The sequence below is a fragment of the Anolis carolinensis genome, chromosome 3 (genome assembly GCF_035594765.1).
Source record: "Anolis carolinensis isolate JA03-04 chromosome 3, rAnoCar3.1.pri, whole genome shotgun sequence".
Taxonomy (NCBI): Eukaryota; Metazoa; Chordata; class Lepidosauria; order Squamata; family Dactyloidae; genus Anolis; species Anolis carolinensis.
In genome coordinates, this window is record NC_085843.1 from 108,839,312 (window position 1) to 108,860,814 (window position 21,503).

The 21,503-nt window shown below is 39.3% G+C and overlaps 1 protein-coding gene across 2 annotated transcripts in view; it reads right to left on the reverse strand.

Annotated features, from left to right (window-relative positions):
- Window positions 1-17,229: 17,229 nt before the first annotated feature.
- The window catches only part of shox (SHOX homeobox), a 33,194-nt gene continuing 28,920 nt past the window's right edge, over window positions 17,230-21,503 (reverse strand). For both annotated transcript variants that reach the window (XM_062975326.1, XM_062975327.1), the window contains exon 5: window positions 17,230-19,331. In XM_062975326.1, the coding sequence (XP_062831396.1) occupies window positions 19,086-19,331 (246 nt within the window). In that variant the 3' untranslated portion in view covers window positions 17,230-19,085. The remainder of the gene's footprint in view (window positions 19,332-21,503) is intronic.

Consider the following 21,503-nt stretch of genomic DNA (forward strand, 5'->3'; position numbering starts at 1 on the left):
CTATGTTGGTCGACCTTTTGGAAATGCAGGATAGTTCTGTATGTAGCAGCCAGACCAGAGGCAAGGAACATGGGACTCTTTTGTTTCAACAGTTTCACTGGTCTGTTTGGAGGCCCAATCCTAGGTGTTTTCTTTCAACTTCCCAGTTTTTCAGGTACAGTAGAGTCTCACTTATCCAACATTCTGGATTATTCAACGCATTTTTGTAGTCAATGTTTTCAATACATCGTGATACTTTGGTGCTAAATTCGTAAATACAGTAATTACTACATAGCATTATTGCGTATTGAACTACTTTTTCTGTCAAATTTGTTGTATAACATGATGTTTTGGTGCTTAATTTGTAAAATCATAACCTAATTTAATGTTTAATAGGCTTTTCCTTAATCCCTCCTTATTATCCAGCATATTCACTTATCCAATGTTCTGCTAGCCCGTTTATGTTGGATAAGGGAGATTCTACTGTAGTTTTAAAATGTCCAGGTTTTTCTCTATAACTGCAGCTTTCACTTTTTACCCTCAGCTCAATTCACTTGCTGCAAATTAAGGCCCCATCTACACTGCCATATAATCCGGTTCCAGAATGTAGGTTAACTGCATTGAACTGGATTATATGACAGGGTAGACTCATTTAATCCAGTTCAATATAATTCAATCTGCATAATATGAGGCTGGATCTACACTGCCATATAATCCAGACTGAAGCTGATAAATCCACATAATGTCTTCCCTGTTAATAACTTGGTTATTAATCTTGGTTGACCACACACTGCCCTTCCATGCGTATCCTAATTTTCATCAGTGAAAGGTTGGAGGGCATGAAGTGTCTTTTATGACCTATAAAACCCAATACAATCAAAAACCACACTTTCCCATTGGTGTCTGCCTGGATTTTAGGATATTTGGGACAGGTTCTTCCCTTGACCCTACTAGCCTCCAGAGGCATATTTATGAGCAAAGGCCTTCTTGCTGGCAGAACTCAGACAGTTAGAACTCCCTTCTAAAAGAGCCTAGGTGGGTTTCTTTGTAGTCCTTCAAATGGATAACAAAGTCTTTTTTATTTAGACAAGCATAGTGGTTACACTGTGGTTTTATGTTTGTTTGTTGTCATTTGAATTGTACTGTTCTTATTTATTTATTTATTTATTTACTATATTTATGCCCTGCTCTTCTCAACCCCAAAGGGGACTCAGAGTGGCTTACAGATTATAGCAAAATTCAATGCCACATTATTCAACAAATAATAAATGAAACATATCAAATTATAAAACAATTAAAACAATAACAAATCAATTAGCCACACTGCGTCTTTTTAAAGGAAAGGATTGATTTGTTATTGTTGTTGTATGCCTCCAAGACCTCTCAGATCTATGGTGACCCTAAGATGAATCTATCACAAGGTTTTCTTGGCAACAATTGTTCAGAAGAGGTTTGCCCTTGCCTTTCTCTGAGGCTGAGAGAGTGTGACTTACCTAAGGTTTCATGGCCAAGCAGGTCATAACCAACACTTAAATCATTACACCACACAGGCTTACTTGTGGAATAATTGCTTACCGGTCACATTATTTTAATGGCATAAAATATTATACGCCATGTTGTTCTCCAATCAACGAGACCCTTGTAATGGTGGTCCAACTTGTATGGAGTTCCTTTCAGTTGATTTACACTTCTCTGTGGAAATTATTTATAATTAGTTCAGACCTTTTCCTTAAGTTTGAAGCCATTGTTCCGTGTCCCAGTCTGCAGGGCAGCAGAAAACAAGCTTGCTCCCTCCTCCCTATGACTTCCCTTCACGTATTTGGGAATGGTTTGTGAGAGTTACTGGTTTTCTTTATAACTGTACACATAGTTCAGCGTTTCAGAAACTTACTTTCTGAGCTAAAGTCTCTAAAATACTCCAGCCAGCATGGTCATTAGTTGTGGGATTCTGGGATCATTAATTGAAAAAAGAAGTTTTTAACACCTAAGACTGATGTGCCTTATTGTTATCCTGTGGCCCATGATTTCTCTCAACTCTAGAGCTCTTTTATCCATCTATCCCAGTTAAGTTAAAAGTAAAGGTAAAGGTTTTCCCCTGATATTAAATCTAGTCGTGTCCAACTCTGGGGGGTTGGTTCTCATCTCCATTTCTAAGCATTGTCTGTAGAAACCTCCAAGGCCATGTGGCCAGCATGACTGCATGGAGTGTCGTTACTTTCCCGCTGGAGCGGTACCTATAGATCTACTCACATTTGCATGTATTTGAACTGCTAGGATGGCAGAAGCTGGGGCTAACAGTGGGAACTCACTCTGCTCTCCGGATTCAAAACACCAACCTTTCGGTCAGCAAGTTCAGCAGTTCAGCAGTTTAACTCACTGCACCATCGGGGGCTCAGTTAAACATATGTCTAAATGTACAGCATAGCAAAAATAAAAGAAGCTAGAAAATACTTCTCCACTTGGAACTAAGCATCTGTAATTGGTTTATAGTTTTTCAAGAGCAACCTGCTTTTTAGAACACAGAACAACCACCAAGCAAGTTGTCTGGCCAACACTATAGCATTATATTTTTAATAGCTATTCTATGAACTGCAAGAAAGTTACAAAACAAACCTCTTCCAGAAAGAAAATAATGCATTTCCTTTCTTTTTTTAACTGACAACATATAAGGGCTCCATTGTTACTGTGTTTATTTGTATTTAATTTAATTCAAAAAAAAAGTCTACAAAGAAAAACAAGAGACACCAACCCAAATTGCTCATGGCAGTAGGTCAAACCAAATGTTTTTGGATTGGAAAATAAATTCTCAGCTAAAAGAGAAAAGCATGCATGGCTGAAGTCGCAGACATGAAAAGCATCAAAACTGAACAGCTTCAGAACACAAGAGGAGGAAAGTGACATTTGACAAAGCCTTCTCATTTCAAAGAGTAGCGGAGAAGAGGAGCCGTATTTTAAAGCCTAACTTTTTACTCAACAAAGCATTAATTTCTTTCTCTTTCATGCATTCTTTCTTACTTTTATTTTGCCTGCTGAAACAATTGAAATTGTTTCTTTTAGCCGTGGTCTGTAAGATGATTAGTGAAATATAATATTTTATTAATCAAAATTATAAATTAAATGTTGATGCAATCACAACCGTACATGGCAATATAATCAGAATTTCAATTTACCTAAATTCAGTGTAATCCTTATGCAAGACTGAGTAGAGACAGTATGGGAATACAGTAGAGTCTCACTTATCCAACACTCGCTTATCCAACATTCTGGATTATCCAACACATTTTTGTAGTCAATGTTTTCAATATATTGTGATATTTTGGTGCTAAATTCGTAAATACAGTAATTACAACATAACAGTACTGCGTATTGAACTACTTTTTCTGTCAGATTTGTTGTATAACATGATGTTTTGGTGCTTAATTTATAAAATCATAAACTAATTTGATTTTTAGTAGACTTTTCCTTAATCCCTCCTTATTATCCAACATATTCGCTTATCCAATGTTCTGCTGGCCCGTTTAGGTTGGATAAGTGAGACTCTGCTGTACTTGGATGTCCAAATGTCCTGGATTTATTTTCCATGTGCCCCACTCAGTATGAACAATGTTAAAGTACAAATATCTGGACAAAGATTTTCTACCTTTGGGAAAAGTATGGCATGTAGAGTCAGAACATAACCCTATGTCTCTCTTGAAAGACTTCTCTCCATCAGATATGCTGTAGTTTTAGGAGAGGGGGGGTTCCTTGGGAATAAAGAGGAAACTTCTGTATAGAATCATAGAATTGGAAGAGACCACATGAACCATCTAATCCAACCCCCTGCCATGCAGGAAAAGCACAATCAAAGCACTCCCAACAGATGGCAATCCAATCTATACTGACCCTAAGGCAATCTCATCATAAGGTCTTCTTGACAAGATTTCTTGGGAATGTCCCACTGGCTTACTCTTAAGCTGAGAAAGTGAGCCTTACCGAAAGTCACCCAGTGGCTTCCAAGGCAGAGCAAGGGTCTGGTCTCCCAGAGTGCTAGTCGAACACTCAAACTATACCACTGGTTCTGCCATAGTACAATTATGTACAAGTTTGTTCAAGAATCCCTATATCAGGTCTATTTCTTCCCCTTTGCAGCTAATAGCGGTTTTAAAAGCCTGTGGGAATGGCCCTGCTCTAGGGCATGTTTCCAGATATGGTCCTGGGCTTCTGATTTCAAAGAAAGAAAAAGACGTCAAGCAACCTGATTGCAAATCTTGTGTATCAGATGTAATTTGGCCTAAACAGCACTAAACAGCGGTTATCATGTATATGCATTCAGTTCTCACCAGTATTGACAGTACTTTAAGATGAAGACACACAAATTACACTGTAAGCTATAATGAAGTCATTTCCACTTAAGTCAATAGTACTTCTTAAGGGAAAGATTATTGACACAGAGCAATGGATTCAAACCACAAGGAAAGATATTCCACTTAAACATTAAGGAAAACTTATTGATGGTAGCAGCTGTTTGATAGTGGAATGCACCATCTTGAAATGTGATTGAATCTCCTTTTTTTGGAGGTTTTTGAACAAAGACTGGATGGCCATCTGTCGAGAGTGGTTTGCAAGGCAGAGAGTTGGACTGGATAACCTTTGTGGCCTCATCCTAGGATCCTATGAATAAGGATAGCAGTCTACGGATGTCAGCAGAACATAAATGTATTTAATAATGACATTTTAATTTAATATACACGCTTTATAAAACTGAAAATATTAAATAGTTAATCAGCATTCCTCTATTAAACCAAGATTGTAAATGCAGATTTTTAGTCAGATGTGCCTCAAGGAAAACTGTATGCATTACTGATGACATTACTGTAAACTGTCTTTGTCCTTTAGTTAATGCGGAAGCTGTGTTTGAAATAATTTGCATAAGATCTTATCCAGATTCATCAATGAGTTCTTCAAAAAAAACTGTTCTCATGATTCCCTTTCTTTAGGAAACTATCCACTTTTAATTCTGTAGATATTAACTAAAATACATATCACATTAATTAAATGAAGAGCTCTAGGATTCGTAGTCAAAAAATAACTTGTCCAAGCACATCTTAAAAGTATCCCAAATAACCCATTCAAATCTTCAGTCAATTTGCAAGCAGTAATGTTGTGATGGAGTCTTCGAGTAGCAATACTACTAGTTGTGTTAGAAGAGGCAGGAAAACTACTCGTGAATAAGACTCCGATGAGGAACAATAAAGGAAGAGAATATGGGAAATACTTCTAGAACCCACTGATGAGGATTCCTTTGAGGGTTTTGAAGGGGATTATGGGGCTGGGAGTCAGGAGGATGGGATATCGGACTCTGGGAGTGAAGAGATGGATTGGACTAGGGTTCAAGAGATCCGGAATATTTGTGAGGAACCCACAAGCAGTGGTACATTTGAGGGATGACACAGCGAAGATACAGCTGGATCTCAGGGAGTTATGGGTTTGGATAGAAGGTGGACTGGCTGGAGAGATCATAGAAGGGCAGCAGCTGGAGGTGAATTTGGTGGGGTATTGGGCGACTCCAGCTCCGATGAGGATTTGCGGCAACAAGGTTCAGCTGTGGATAGGGCGTTAGCTGGCTCAAGTTCTGAGGAGGACTTGTAAATAAGTTTGTTGCTAATGTAACCGTGCAATCAGCAAGGTGTTTGTTGGGCGCTTTCGGGATCTCTGTTTCAGAAGACGTGTTTGGAAGACTGCTTTGGGACGTAAGTGTTAACCCGGGTTTTTAGTGGCAACGGGGGCTGGCATTGTGTGGGTTTGCGCTGGATTGTCCTGTGTTGGTTTTATGCATTAGCTGCCGGCTTGCCTCTGTCGCTTTGGCTCTTTGTGTTGACCTTGGACTGGAATTCGGTGATTGAGACTTCTCCCTAATGACGCGGACTGGAACTCAGTGCCTGTGACTTCTCCCTAACGACGTGGACCGGACATGGCGGCTGTGACTTCTCCTTTACGATGCGGTTTGGCTTCACGACGACGTTCTGGGGCACGGTGTGCCCGCCGGTCACTGCAGGTTGTTGCTGGTTGCTTTCTTCCATTTGCTAAGCTCCAACGAGTAGGTGGAGCGAGTCTCCAGTCCTTTCAGCATAGTTTGTTTTAATCCAGATTATTTTCCAGGATAATCCGGATTATATCCCGAGTTCGGGTTCTTTGAGTTCTTTTTGGACATTGTTAATTCACACTGAAGAGAAAGTGTTTTGAGCCCCTTTTGGTTGTTTTCTATGCTCTTTTTGTGTTGGTTCGCAATAAACTGAGTTATTTACATTGGCTGGCGTCTCACTGGTAACAAGTAATGTGAGATGAGCCAAAAGTGCAAAAATGCAAGTGTCTATCAGTTGTAGAGCTAGGACCCTTCACACTATATAATACTATCACTCTACTTTAACTATGCCTCTATCTACACTGACAATTTAATACAATTTGAAGTGAGGGCAGCAAGACAACAATCTCCCACAAAGACATGCAAAAGAAATGTGCATCAATGCTCTGTGGTTTGTGGATCTTAAACTGGTTCTTGGATTTTCTGCATAATCGCCTGTACAGTGAAACCACTTTTTTCAATACTGGTTTGAAACAGCATTAAATGGTCAGTGTAGATGGGGTCTTTCATGAGTTCCATCCTGTGGGATCCTGGAATGTACAGTTTAGGAAAGTACATTTGAAATTCTGATCTGGAAAGCTCAAGTGTCTCATCAGATGACAAACCACAGGATTCCAGAAGAGGATTGATGGTGGTTAAAGAAGAATCTATTGTTATAAGAATCTAACATTTTTTATTGGAATCTGCCCTGAGTCTCCTCAGGGAGATAGGGCAGAATACAAATTATTATTATTATTATTATTATTATTATTATTATTATTATTATTATTATTATTAAAGTGACCCTAGTTAGTGAGACATTTGGTTTCTGTTTCCAGTGCTTTCATTTTATATGCACTTTCGGACTTGATGTAATTCTTACAAAAAGGAGTATATGCTAGCAAAACTGGTCATAAACCAAGAATAAGTTGGTATTTCCCATGCCCAGAAAAGGTGATGGAGTTACTACAAAACAATGAATATTATGTTTTAGGACAGTAATTGTCAATCATCCCAGAAACCCTGAGGTTTCTTGGAAGCTTATCAGGGAGTTCTTGACATGAAAATCAGAACTGGTGGCCAGATTTCTCTGACAGACAGCTAGTCCTCATTCCTGCCTCCCCCCTACAATGAAATGAGCAAGCCTGACAGAGGGTTTTGGCGGCGTTCAGCAGGAAGGACATGCCAAGGCATTTGAATGTCTGACCCAACTGGCATCCCCATGATGGAAGAAATAAAGTAAATAATTGCCAATTTGCTGCCCTTGCATGATACCACCAATTATTGCTACCTAAAGGCCATCTGATCATATAAACTCTGGCATATATCCCATATATGAATATATTATTGAGCATGATCCTCAGGAAATTCTGGAATGGAGAACTTAAATCAAGTTAGCAAGCCACTTTGGGGCCTATTCTCTCTTATTAGATAGAACAAATTACCAGAATAATCTAATGGACCGACTTAGAATGGTTCTAATTTATTTGCAAGATCTTATAGATTCTAACATATTTGAAATTAATCATTAAGTAATTGAGAGCAGCTAAAATGTCAGTACCAGCCAAAAGTTTCAGTAATGGCCTAAATACCCTAGATAGGAGCCCCCAATGGCATAATGAGTTAAACCCTTGTGCCAGCAGGACTGCTGACCGACAGGTCAGCTGTTCAAATCCAGGGAGAGCAGGTAAGCTCTCTCTGTCAGCTCCAGCTCCCCATGGAGGGACATGGGAGAAGCTTCGCGGAATGATGGTTAAACATCAAACATGCTGGCATCCCCTGGGCAATGTCCTTGCAAACGGCCAATTCTCTCACACCAGAAGTGACTTGCAGTTTCTCAAATCGCTCCTGATACAGAAAAAAAAATACCCTAGATATCAGATTTAGACTGGTCTTGGAAGCAAAGCAAGATGAACCCTGGTTTGTACTTGGATGGGAGACTGTCAACAAATACCAGGTGCCATAGGCGTTTTCTAGTGTCCCAAAGAAAGGAACTGGCAAAACTCCCTCCAAGTATTCTTTGTTTAAGAAAACCCTGTGAAATCTATGGAGTCCCTCTAAATGGACAGGCAACTTGAAGTCACACACATACAAAATTTCAGCAGTGTTATTTCGGGAAATGAGTGCACCCTAACCACTGGTTCCTTCAAATATACAGTTGCAGGCATGATGAAATTGGCACATTATGACACTGCAAAGGAGAATGTGATACTTATAGAGAGATGCAGGACTAGTTACTTTTTAAAATACCGAAGCAATCTAAAATAACCAAGATCCTACATCAAGTTTATATAGCATAACATTTTGCACAATTGCTTGTTGATTGTGCTATGTGACCACTATGTTGAATGACAGTATTCCACAAGCAATTGTACAATTGAATATAAAGCCAAATCGCCATTCAGTTTCAACAAGAGTGTACTGCTTTATTGCATAAGTGCAAGATCAGCCAAGAATGAACAGCTAGAAGCACAATAGCATTGAATGTGCTATTCAATTTCCAAAACCTTGAACTGAATGCAGACAAACACACCAGAAAATTTCCAACTGCTTCCATAGGTGAATATATACACATGCCAATAAGATAGCAGTCATAATCTCTCTCTCCCTCCCTCCCTCCCTCCCTCCCTCCCTCCCTCATATGCACCATGCACACATGCTATTTTTGCTCATTTAAATCTGCCAGTGTTGATGTATTTATGTTATTGATTTTTACAATAAATCATAAAACTTTAATACGATATGTTTCTATACTTTATATGAATAAAGGAAAGACTTAATGGAGTAGGAAAAATGAATGCTTAATATATAGAACAAAATCAATAGTTCATTGTTTGTAGACAATGCGGAAGCTGTCTTGATCCTATCATGGTTGCACTGCATTACATATCAATAAAAGATCCAGAAAGCCAAAACTGATAACAAAACTAGTCAAAGCAGGCTCTTGATTGGTTGTGAAAATTGCATGCCATTGACCTTACTCATGTGCATGCACTGTGCATTTAAATGATATCTGCAGGAATGTGTGCTTCTTCCACAAGAACATTTTGTTAAGACATGGAACTGAAAAAAAATCAAAACCTCATTCATATTCATGCTGAGCTCCTCTGAAGACTGTTGCAGCTGGAAACACCACTGGTATATTTTGCAGGCACAGAGTGCTGAATAACCCCATCACATCTGAAGTTGTGGCAGAAACATTGAGGAAGTGCTAGTGCCACTCTTATTTCCTTAGCACTCAGTTCCAGTTTACCCACCCACTTCTTTTGCCCTGTCTTGTTTGGTACAAGCAAACATTTACCATTGTGAAATCTGGTAGGAATTTTGCCTGTTGGCCATCAAGTTTGGCAGGGGATACTTTTGCCTGCCTCATACTGACATACTATGGACTTTAGGAAATTGGTTTGGCTGGCATCAATCAATTAAGTGGACTCAGGGACAGGCATGTAGCCGGGGGGGGGGGGGGGTTGAGGGGCTTCAGCCCCCCCCCCCCCGAAATTCACAAGGTGGTCTGTGAGAAGGCCTTAAATTTATCATTTAAACTGTTATGTTTATTCATATCATGATCTGATCACCATTCTCAATATATCCCATATGCATGGGGGTATTGGGATAACAATACAAAAGGTTTGCTATGGTAGACCCTCCCTCGCTCAGACTCAACCCCTCCCCCCCCCCCGAATCAAAATCCCACCCCCCTCCGAACCAAAATCCTGGCTATGGGCCTGCCCAGGGAGATTGGTTCCTGAAAGAAATGGAGGTATATTGGGAACCATTGGTATGGATAGGGCTCCTTACACTTTCCCTTAGGAATCTGGGATGAGAAAACTTTTCAGCCACCTTGCCCAACTATGTCCTTTTAACTTAGCAATGGGGTTTGGGGAATATACAGGCATGTTGATCCTCTCCAACTTGGATGGCCAGAGAGTGATAAGCCACCAAGAGTAGCTCAAATCTGGGATCACGAGCAAATTGGTTTTGCCAGTGACTGAGGCAGGGAATTCAAGGAACTCAGCCTCAATCAGTACTGCACCATTTTCCCCTTCTGCAGATGCTGTAAATAGTTTAAGTGGCCCATAGTTGACCCATATGTCATAACATCTGCCTCCTGGCTTCCTAATGGCACACACTGATTATGTTGGCAACACTTCACTCTAGCTTACCATATTTAAAAGTTTAACTGTGATGAAATCCTTCTTTATGGAGGCATGGTAGCTTTTATAAACTGCATTACATACTAGATTAATTTCCTTTTACAAACATAAAGATTAAAAATAATAAGCAATCTCTGTGTATGTTTAATACAAAGAGTCCTATTATGAAATATTTCCTTTGGCTTCATTTCATCTGAGTTTCTTTTTAACACAGGATTACAAATATTTATAAGTTTATTCATATCTCACTTTTACAAGATATACATTCATATCATGTGATTTGACATAATACACTCCGGAACTGGAACTCAATGTGATCGAATGAATTTATGAAGGAACATGCTGATATAATTAATATGGTAAATGGTGTCTGTTTTCTTTCTCTTTTTTAACTTCCACAATAGCAGAGGGCCATATGAAGAGCTCTTGGGTTTAGATAGCTAGGCTTCCCCCCACTCCATTATAGAACTCTCTGATATGCCAGTAAATTCAGACTACAGTATGTGTACAGAACCAATACAATGCAGTGATACTTTAAATCATATTCGCTGTCTATAATTGAGCAAAGGCAACAGCCAAAAAAAACCAAAAGATAAATCCAAAGCATTATCAAATGTACTCACAACATAATTAAAATATTGTACATTTAGAACTTTTTAAACAAACAATAAATAAAACATCCACTTACATCAATATCAAGAAATGAAGAAATCAGCCAGCCTGTAATATCATCTGCACATAATGAAGGTTTGAATTTACAAAATATTGCTGCTTAATGGATAGGTTCTAGTCTTGTTCTTGTCTACATTCTGTGCATGTTGTCTGTTTAATGCAACATATCATTGATCTAATAAGTGTGGATTTTTAAAAATATTTAGTTTTCTAGACTCTATGAACAAACAAAGCAACAGCTGAGACCAGCGCTTACGACAGTTACTCTGCTAAACCACAAAATCTAGATACTGTGATCCAAAAAAGTAATTATTTCCAAATTCTATGCAATATCCAAGAGAACTGAATAAATGTGGATGTAATTTCCACAGCACTGCCTTTACATAAACCCCATTGAAACTGACAAAATCATACTGAAGAGAGAGAATGAATCACATGCTTCTCAGTAATTGATCATTCTGTTCAGATTTTGCTTAAGAGGTTCTGATAATACAAAGCAATGGACATATTATGAACCATCCATCTATATCTAAGGTAAAATTGAAAGATTCCCAATAGAATGCAACACAACAAATTGACTTTTTTAAAAAAAGAAAAGAAAAAGGGGGGTAATAAAGCTTAGAGAACAATTCAACTGTACTTAAGTATCTTCAATTTTATTGACTTCAATGAGATAGTACATTTAAAGCATGTACTTAAACCAATAGAACATATAAGCGCTTTATTTTGGTGGGAATGTGCTCCTACATAGGATTAGAGTCTGGAAAGGTTGTTTTTATACCACATTTCCTGAATCCCAAAGGGAGCATGTCGGAATTCTTACAACTTTAATTGTAAAAAGTAACTTTTCAAAGTTCTGCATGAAATGCATTTACATGACTCCAGACAACACTATGATCCTTTTTACCCGTGCTCCTCTGATCTGCTTCTTAATATTGATGATATTGAATCCAGCTTCATCCTCATCATTTAATCATTGATGAGACTGTAATCCTGGCACATTGCGAGGGGGATAAGGATAGCACTTGGTATTTAGGGAAATGGAAACATCTCCTGATAGTCTGCTTTGCTTGTTGAAAAGACTGTCAGTTCAAAAGTTAATTTTACAGATAGATTTCTTCAGCAAGACTTTCTGCTTGCATCGTATTCCCATCTACCTCTGAATAAATTTATTGAACACAACAGGACCTGCTTCTGTGTGTGTGTGTGTGTTTACCCTGTTTTATCCTCCTTGCACCTATTTCTATGTCTTCACAAAATTAATAAATTTGGGTTCTTTTTAGTCATTCTTTTAAATAAGAATTTGTGATTACTTATTTGTGTATTTATTTCTTTATTTTTGCTGAGTATTGTCAGTTAGATACGGCAGGTTTTCACAGCCAAGAGCCACAATAGAACTTGCCTGCACCAAATCCATCGAATTAGATCCATTTGAAGAAATCTTTGATGCAATGAATCACAACCGTTTCATATGGTAAAACTAGCCACATGGAGAAATCAAATCCATGTGTACATGTGTAAGACTATGCAATGCTGATCTTATCAATTTGATCCAACCTGCATAATATGCTGCGTATGTAAGCATAAAACAAAAAGGACACTGCTGGAGTTTTGGAACTTGCATTTCTTGTCACACAAAGACCATCTAGAAATGCATATTCATTCTTAGCTTTGTGTCCATTCAGACCTGAACCCAGGGCCCTTCCGCACAGCCATAAAACCCAGATTATCAGGGAAGAAAATCCCACAATATCTGCTTTGAACTGGGTTATCTGAGTCCACACTGCCATATATTCCATTTCAAAGTAGAAAATGTGGGATGTTATTCAGCTGTGTGGAAGGGGCCTTAGTCAACATGGTTCACAAAATCTTGCAGCCCTGAAAGGCCTGTACAAATGCAACATACTCCAGAGTATCCTCAAAACTGAAATAAAAGGGTGAGTTGGGTTTGTTCCAGGTCTACCAGAAACAACCACGAGCCATTTTGCTTTATAAAGCTTAGAAGATAAGCCAACCATATTTAAATAATCTGGATTTCATTGAGAATAAGAAAACTGAGTTTACTTCAATGGAGCAGAGCAGAACATATCTTGACACGTTTCTGGAATTATGTGGCTAATCGGATCTTGTTAGACTACTACTCCCAGTATTCTGTACCACATATTTAACGTCTGGAAAGTCCACATGATTCCCACTGGAGAGCTAGGCCTTTACGTCACAAATCAACTCCTGATGAATTATAGCACTGTTCTAAAAGCCTCTTCAGATACCACAGGTTAAGTTGAAAACTACCCTTTAATTCTTCTAGTCAATAAAGCCCCTTCTACACTGTCATATAATCCAGGTTATCAAAGCAGATAATCCACATTATCTGCTTTGAACTGGATTATCTGGGTGTACACTACCATATAATCCAGTTCAGAGCAGATAATCTGGATTTTAAATGGCAGTATAAAAGGGGCTTAAGTCATTTTAAACATGAAGGAAGGCATAAGGCACAGTACTCTCATGAGCCAAAGCCACTTTACAATGCACATGATCTGTCGCTTTACTCAAAATGTCTCCACTCCCTACCAATGGAAAACCAACTTGTCATCAAATTAAGCTGAAAGTCTTGAGGTACATGCAATGTCTTTGCTTTCCAGGAATAATGTGCTTTGGCACAGAGGCACTTTCAAAAATCTGATGAAGCGACCATGTGCGTTGTGAAGTGGTACAGTTCCAGGACATGACCAAATGACATCTTTCCTCATTTATTTGACTTGTGCTCAATCACAGCTGGATGTGGCAGGATCCAAGTTAACTTTTCCATTCGTATCACCATGGTAGTTCTGGCATCCTTCATCACAGTAAGAGACAGACATTAGGACATTATTCCAACCTATTTCTTCACTCGCTAACATGAGAATCTTGCCTTCCTAACCTTCACTTCATCCTGTATTATTTTATTTTCCTTATGACATAGACAGGAGAAAACAACAGACTAGATGAAGGGTAGGAAGGAAAAATTCTTCAAAATGTGAATCATTCATCCTGCAGTTTAGAGCATTGCTATATTTTTCACCTGTTTGAGGGCAAATATATAGCCATTCTTGGTGATAGCTCCCAATCAATGGTATTTATAGGATTCTGCGTCCATAGAAGAAGGTGAACCATATATGTGTTCAATACCACAACTGTTTTTTCTTTTCAGGTGGCTGCCAGACTCCTGAGACAGGGAAAGCTGAACCAGAATTGCCACCTACAGAAGGTAAAATTGCATGAACAAAGATGAGCAATAAAAAGTCAATACATCTGAATTTAGAACTTATAAACTGGTTCTAGACACAGTCATATCTATAAGAGACAGATTGAAAGCAATGGGATTCAAACTGGATAGATTTCACGTCTGATAGTCACACTGGAGGGGAAATGCTGAGAGCTGTAGTCCAAACATAACTTTTCCCAGACTCTAAAAAATAACTGTCAAGACTCAATATGCCAAATAGAATGGAAATTGAGCCATAAGAACAAGAACACAACACAAAATGTATCTATGGCATTCAAGTCACGCCACCAATTGAGATAAAGAGATGTTAAAGGCATAAAATGGCAAGTTAGCACAACTCTCACAAATTTCACTGGTGTCTGGAACATGCTTTGGAAAACTTCCTTTTCATGGGCAGTTTTAATGATCAAAGCTTTTGTAGGTCATTGAACTATTCAAAGGCAAATATAGGCTCAATGTTTGGGAGGTGGCAGTTTAGCAGCAAATGGTGGTTTAACTAGGCATTATGTAACAATGTAACACCGAGGAGCCCCCCCCCCCCCCCCCGGTGGTGTAGCAGATTAAACTGCTGAGCTGCTGTAATTGCTGACTGAAAAGTCAGCAGTTCGAATCCAGAGAGAGGGGTGAGCTTTGGCTGTTAGCCCCAGCTTCTGCCAACCTAGCAGTTCAAAAACACGCAAATGTGAAAAGATCAATAGGTACTGCTACGGTGGAAAGGTAATGGCACTCCATTCAGTCATGCTGGCCACTTGACCTTGGAGGTGTCTACGGACAACCCAGGCTCTTCGGGTTAGAAATGGAGATAAGCACCAACCCCAAAGTTGGACACGGCTAGACTTAATGTCAGGAGAAAACCTTTACCTATGCAATGATGGGTCCTACTATGGGAGAAGGCCAGAAAGATCACGAGGCAGCCATAAAGCTTAAGATCATTGTGAATGCACAGCTAAACTGTGCCCTCTAGGAGATTTTGAAGAGGAATTATTGGCTGCAATGAAGATAACTAAACTCAAATGGTTCCTGTCTCCCATCTATATATTCAAAGTGTTGATTGTTTGATTATTGTGCCTTAGAATATGATGATCTATCATAATAAATAATGTTTAGAGTCTTTTGTTGGCTCCATATGAAGACTCATAAATTATTTACTGACTTGCTTTGTCTTTTCCAAAGCTCTGTAGCACACAGCAGCAATTCTGAAGCCTTGATCCTCCAGAAGTTGCTGGACTTTAACTCCCAAGACCCCAAGCCAGCATAGCCAGCCATCACAGCTTCTGAGACCTGATGTGCAAAATCTTTAGAAGACCAAAAGCTGAAAACCACAGGCATAGATCTTAACCCACAGGCCTGCCCTTTGATTTCCCACTAGTCACGCACTGGATTCATACAAGGCATGTACATGGATGATGTCCTTCGGCTGCATCTCTGCACAAAGCTATCCACGTCCAGAATAATATCAACACAAACAAAAATCCAGTATAATCATCACTGCTTTGTTCTGAGGAATCCTGGCAAAGTTTGTGTTGTAAGAGCATTCAAGATGTCAGAAAATTTTCCTGAAAGTCTTACAGCAAGGGTCCCCAAACTAAGGCCCATGGGCCAGATGCAGCCCTCCAAAATCATTTACCTGCCCCCACCTTAAAGTTCCAACTTAGGGTCACACTAAATCTGAAACAACTTGAAGGCACATAACAACCATCAAAATTAACTGGACTGTCTCATCAGCTAAAAGCAGGCCCATAGTTCCCATTGAAATAATGGTACATTTGTGTTGGTTAAAATTATTCTTCATTCTAAATATTGTATTGTTCTATACATTTTTGCACTACCAATAAGATATGTGCCGTGTGCATTTTTTTTCAAACTATAATCCACCTTCCCATGCCCCAACAGTCAGAGGGACCATGAACTGGTTATGGTTCCATGATTATGGTTCCATGTACATAGTAGAATGCCACGTAAGACATTTTGAGATAAGCGAAAGCCACCTTTAAGATTACAAGGATTTATACACAATCACACTGATTTCAGTGTGGCATATGGACATACATCTGTGTGAAGAACTGCAAGTATATTAAATTGGGGTTTGTGCTATTGTTTTGCTATATAAAGGTACTGGAGCTTTCATAGAGAGGTAGGAAAGTCAGGTAAAATTTATCAACTCTCAAACATGTCAAAATATTATTGGCTTTGCACAGAATAAATAAATGGAGAACTAAAACTCCCCAAAAGTTACTTGTTAGTTAGCAAATGCCAATTTCCTGTTTTCCCAAAATAAGACCTACTCCAAAAATAAACCCTAACAGGATTTTTCGGGATTTCTGGAAATGCTCAAAATATAAGCCCTATTTGGAAAAAAAAAAACTCGAGTTACAGTTACAGTTCATTAAAAAGTCAATTTGGAAAAATAAGATATCCTCTAGGAGAAAAGCTGTAGCATGTCTTTTGAAGCAAAAATTAATATAAGACCCTGTCTTATTTTCAAGGAAACAGGGTATTAGGAGCATCAAAAGGAAAAATAAAACCCCATATCTTCAGAAAATGTTTTCCAAAATCTACCCATCTCTTGTGGATACCTAAAACCGTGTATAATGAAGAACTCTATATTTTGACTATACTTGGGCCATGGAATTGCAGAGGAGGGCCTAGGGTGCATCTATACTGTACAATTAATGCAGTTTGATAACACTTTAACTACCATGGCTTCATGCCCTGGGATTTGTAGCTTAGTGAGGCACCATCACTCTTTGGCAGAAAAGGCCATGCCAATTAAAGCGGTGTAAAACTGCATTAATTCTATACTGTAGATGCACCCCTAGCCAACCAACAAACATTTCCAGAGGAGAATATTTTTAGGGCATGGATAAGTGAAGCCATGGATATCAAATCCACAAATAAAGGGACCAGACCGTACCTATTTTTTCTTTCATTCAGTAGATTACTACCATGCACAGACATTTATTTAAAACACACACACACACACACACACACACACACACACAGAGCATCAAACCGCTAATGGACTGCTTAAAAAAGGAATACACTTGAGGGCAAACTGAACAGATGTAATGACTTTTATGATGTTGAGAGGCAGAGATTCCATCAATGAGGCTTTTATATCAAATGCAAAAACAGATATAGAAGTAGACAAGAGCAGTATTTGTTTCCAGAAGCAGCACCAGTTAATAAATTGGCTTAAAGGAATTTACATGCGAGTGGGAGATATGGGCATAATAAATCTAGACACTTTGGTAATATAATTTCAAGGAATTTCCCTCCATTGCTATGACAGACATTTGCAGCTCATATTTGTTGATGAGCATCAGAGGTCTCATTTGCTGTGTATTAAATCCATTTTCATTCCTCCTCTCTGAACACTGAACTTGTCCACTTCTACACAACATTGGCTTGATTGTTGCTTCCTTGATTTTAAAACAATTTGCCAAATAATAATAATAATAACAAGAATTATAATCATTAATACAGGCATTTGAGAGGTTAGTTCCCAGAAATATGGCACATGAAGTGGATTCAAAATCATGGCAATTCTCTTTTATATATGCAATTCATATTTCTATACCAATCTGTTAACGGCTCAGACAATATCATTTGGCAAAAAATGGCAATTCCCAGGTCTGAGCACAAAGAACACTGTCACAGTTCCTGCAGAGTTGGTTATGAACAGAATAAGAATGTGCAGCTAATTTTTTCCCTTTTAATCTATAGTATTTACAGTATTGCACTTTACTGCACTTAATTGCATTTTCACTAAAATTAATGCTGCATCAGTATTATGCTTTTAAAACTGTGTATCCATCTATGACAGATGAATCAACCATGTGAAATCCTGTTAAACCAAGAAGGCTTTCCGCAGAGATCCAGGTGTATGGAAATAAAAACGATAGAGTCAAACTGTTTGTATGGCACAAAGTTTCAGCTTGTTCAGGTGGCTTTAAGAGAGATGTGTTCAACATTACTCCCATCCTTTGGATCACCACTAAGTTAGGTGTCTTTTTCTCACACGCACAAACGCTTCAGTGCTGTGGCTGTTGTCATGGCTCCTTATGAAGAATGTCGCCTTTTGGACTGCTTTGTTTTCAGAAAAGCTCCTTGCCTCAGATCTGAAATCCCACCTTTGAATTCAAACCAGTTTTTTGCAGCAGCAGCTCCTTCATAATGGAAGAAAGTCATGAGAGTGAAAGAATACTGTTGGCAACAAAGAAATGTCGTCTTAATGGAGACCAGCCCCAAGGATTTTCTGAAGCCTCTTTTTTCCCCGGTATAATTGGTGATTTTTCAAACGGTGTTTAAAGTGAGGCACATGCATAAAGTAGCAAAACTGGCAGCAGCAAATGGTGTCAGGCTGACAAGATGATCGTTTTTGCCAGAATCAAACTCCAGTTGTCCCAAGAGTCACGGATGCCACGTGGTTTGGAGAGTGCCCCCCTCCCCAAATTTACTTTCTTCTAAAATGTTTTCCAGATCTTTTTAATTGATATTTTTCATTTTGATTCAGACTGATTTCACTTTAGGATTAAACACCAGGTGGCAGAAGAACAGTTTAACTGCAATAATTAGCACTAAGTGCCTTTACAAAATAATAATAATAATAATAATAATAATAATAATAATAATAATAATAATAAAAACAGGTAGGCCACTGAGTCCTTCAGTCCTCAGATCAACTGAATGAGTTGCTAGCTTTTTTGAACTAAAGAAAGACGAAGGAGGGAAGAGAGGAGGGAGAAGGGAAGGAAGAGAGGGAGGAAGAAAGCCACTGCTGATTGTGTCTACCTGCAGCCTTTTTGAAAAGGTACCAATTGTCCTTATCCCAGCAAAGCTTGGATGCTGACTAGAGGAGAGAACTATGGTCCATCCCTGGCAACAGAAAGGCTTCTGGGAGAAGAAAATGTCAAAGTCCCAAGGCCTCTGCGTGTTTCCGGGCCTTGAGCCTCAAGTCAGCGATGCTGGAATTCTTGCTGTTGCTCTTTGCTGCTGCCGCTACCACTGCAGCAGCAGAGGCGGAATCAGCCAAGGAGGCAATAGGCAGTCCAAAGGGGGGTGGAGGGAACATCAGGTAAGGAGCATGGGCAGCCAAGTGAGGGTGCAGGTGTGGGTGGGCATGGGTGACCCCTTCCAGCTGCAACTGAGCTTGGACCTGGAAGAAGAGGGGGAACAAGCACAAAAAAGGAAAGAGAGATTTAGTACAGGAGTTTCCAGAGGACTTCTGCTCCATTATTTCTTTATTTACTGTATTTATATACCGCTTTTCTCACCCCTGGGGGAACTCAATATTACAACATAATATTGGCAAAATTCAATGCCTAATATACATGTAAAACCAAATAATAAAATCTAAACAAAAAACATAACTATGTGTTAAAATTAATAAGAACATTAAACATAAGATATAAACAGCATTTAGACATTAAAACATAGAATTAAAAACATTTAAACATTAAAATCACATGATCCAAAGTCATAGACCGGGGCCATTCCAATTGTCAATTGCACATATTCCCTATTAGTTCTTGTACTGCATTACTTTACTGGCCAAAAGTATGGTACTGAAATCACATAGAATCCTAGAGCTGGAAGAGACCACAGGGGCCATCCAGTCCTACCCCCTGCCATGCAAAAACACACTATCGCAACACTCCCGCCAGATGTCCATCCAGCCTCTGCTTTAAAACCTTCAGAAAATGAGATTTCACCATGCTCTAAGGCAGCATATTCCACTGTCGGACAGCTCTAACCACTAGGAAGCTGTATCTACAAATACATCATAACTAGCTCTGCCTTTGTCTAAAGATCTCTTGCTGTTGTACAAGAGCTTGGAAAAGCTAGTCTTTGAAAATCTCCCAGTAATTTTTGCAATATTTGCTTATGTATGTCTACTACATACATGTATGTCAGGTACTAGTACAGTGCTGACTAGTAACATCTATTTATACTACTTTACACTATAATCTTGTCTAGTAATTTTATATATAGTATAGTGTTGGCTAGTAAAGTCTACTAAGTATTGGTAATAGTTTATACTAATGTAGCCAGCAACCTAAATATCCTAAAGCAGAGTTTCCCAAACTGTGCTCCTCCAGATGTTTTGGACTTCAGCTCCCACAATTCCTAACACCTGATAAACTTGATGGAATTTCTGGGAGCTGAAATACAAAACACCTGAAGGAGCAGAGACTGAGAAACACTACCCTAAAGGCACCAAATTGTATTTGATCTTGGAAGGTAAAGGGTTGGCCTTGGTTAGTACTTGGATGGGAAATTGCCAATGAATACCAGGTACTGTACGCTATATTTCAGAGGAAGAACTATGGCAAAACTAAGGGCCCTTCTACACTGCCATATAATCCAGAATATCAAGGCAGGTAATCCACATTATCTGCTTTGAACTCATTGGTGCTCACCAATGCGTCGTCTTCATCATGGAAAGAAGTGACAAGTGGAGTGCCGCAGGGCTCCGTCCTGGGCCCGGTTCTGTTCAACATCTTTATTAACGACTTAGACGAAGGGTTAGAAGGCACGATCATCAAGTTTGCAGACGACACAAAACTGGGAGGGATAGCTAACACTCCAGAAGACAGGAGCAGAATTCAAAACGATCTTGACAGACTAGAGAGATGGGCCAAAACTAACAAAATGAAGTTCAACAGGGACAAATGCAAGATACTTCACTTCGGCAGAAAAAATGGAAATCAAAGATACAGAATGGGGGACGCCTGGCTTGACAGCAGTGTGTGCGAAAAAGACCTTGGAGTTCTCGTGGACAACAAGTTAAACATGAGCCAACAATGTGATGCGGCTGCTAAAAAAGCCAATGGGATTCTGGCCTGCATCAATAGGGGAATAGCGTCTAGATCCAGGGAAGTTATGCTCCCCCTCTATTCTGCCTTGGTCAGACCACACCTGGAATACTGTGTCCAATTTTGGGCACCACAGTTGAAGGGAGATGTTGACAAGCTGGAAAGCGTCCAGAGGAGGGTGACTAAAATGATTAAGGGTCTGGAGAACAAGCCCTATGAGGAGCGGCTTAAAGAGCTGGGCATGTTTAGCCTGCAGAAGAGAAGGCTGAGAGGAGACATGATAGCCATGTACAAATATGTGAAGGGAAGTCATAGGGAAGAGGGAGCAAGCTTGTTTTCTGCTGCCCTGCAGACTAGGACACGGAACAATGGCTTCAAACTACAGGAAAGGAGATTCCACCTGAACATCAGGAAGAACTTCCTCACTGTGAGAGCTGTTCGACAGTGGAACTCTCTCCCCGGGGCCGTGGTGGAGGCTCCTTCCTTGGAGGCTTTTAAGCAGAGGCTGGATG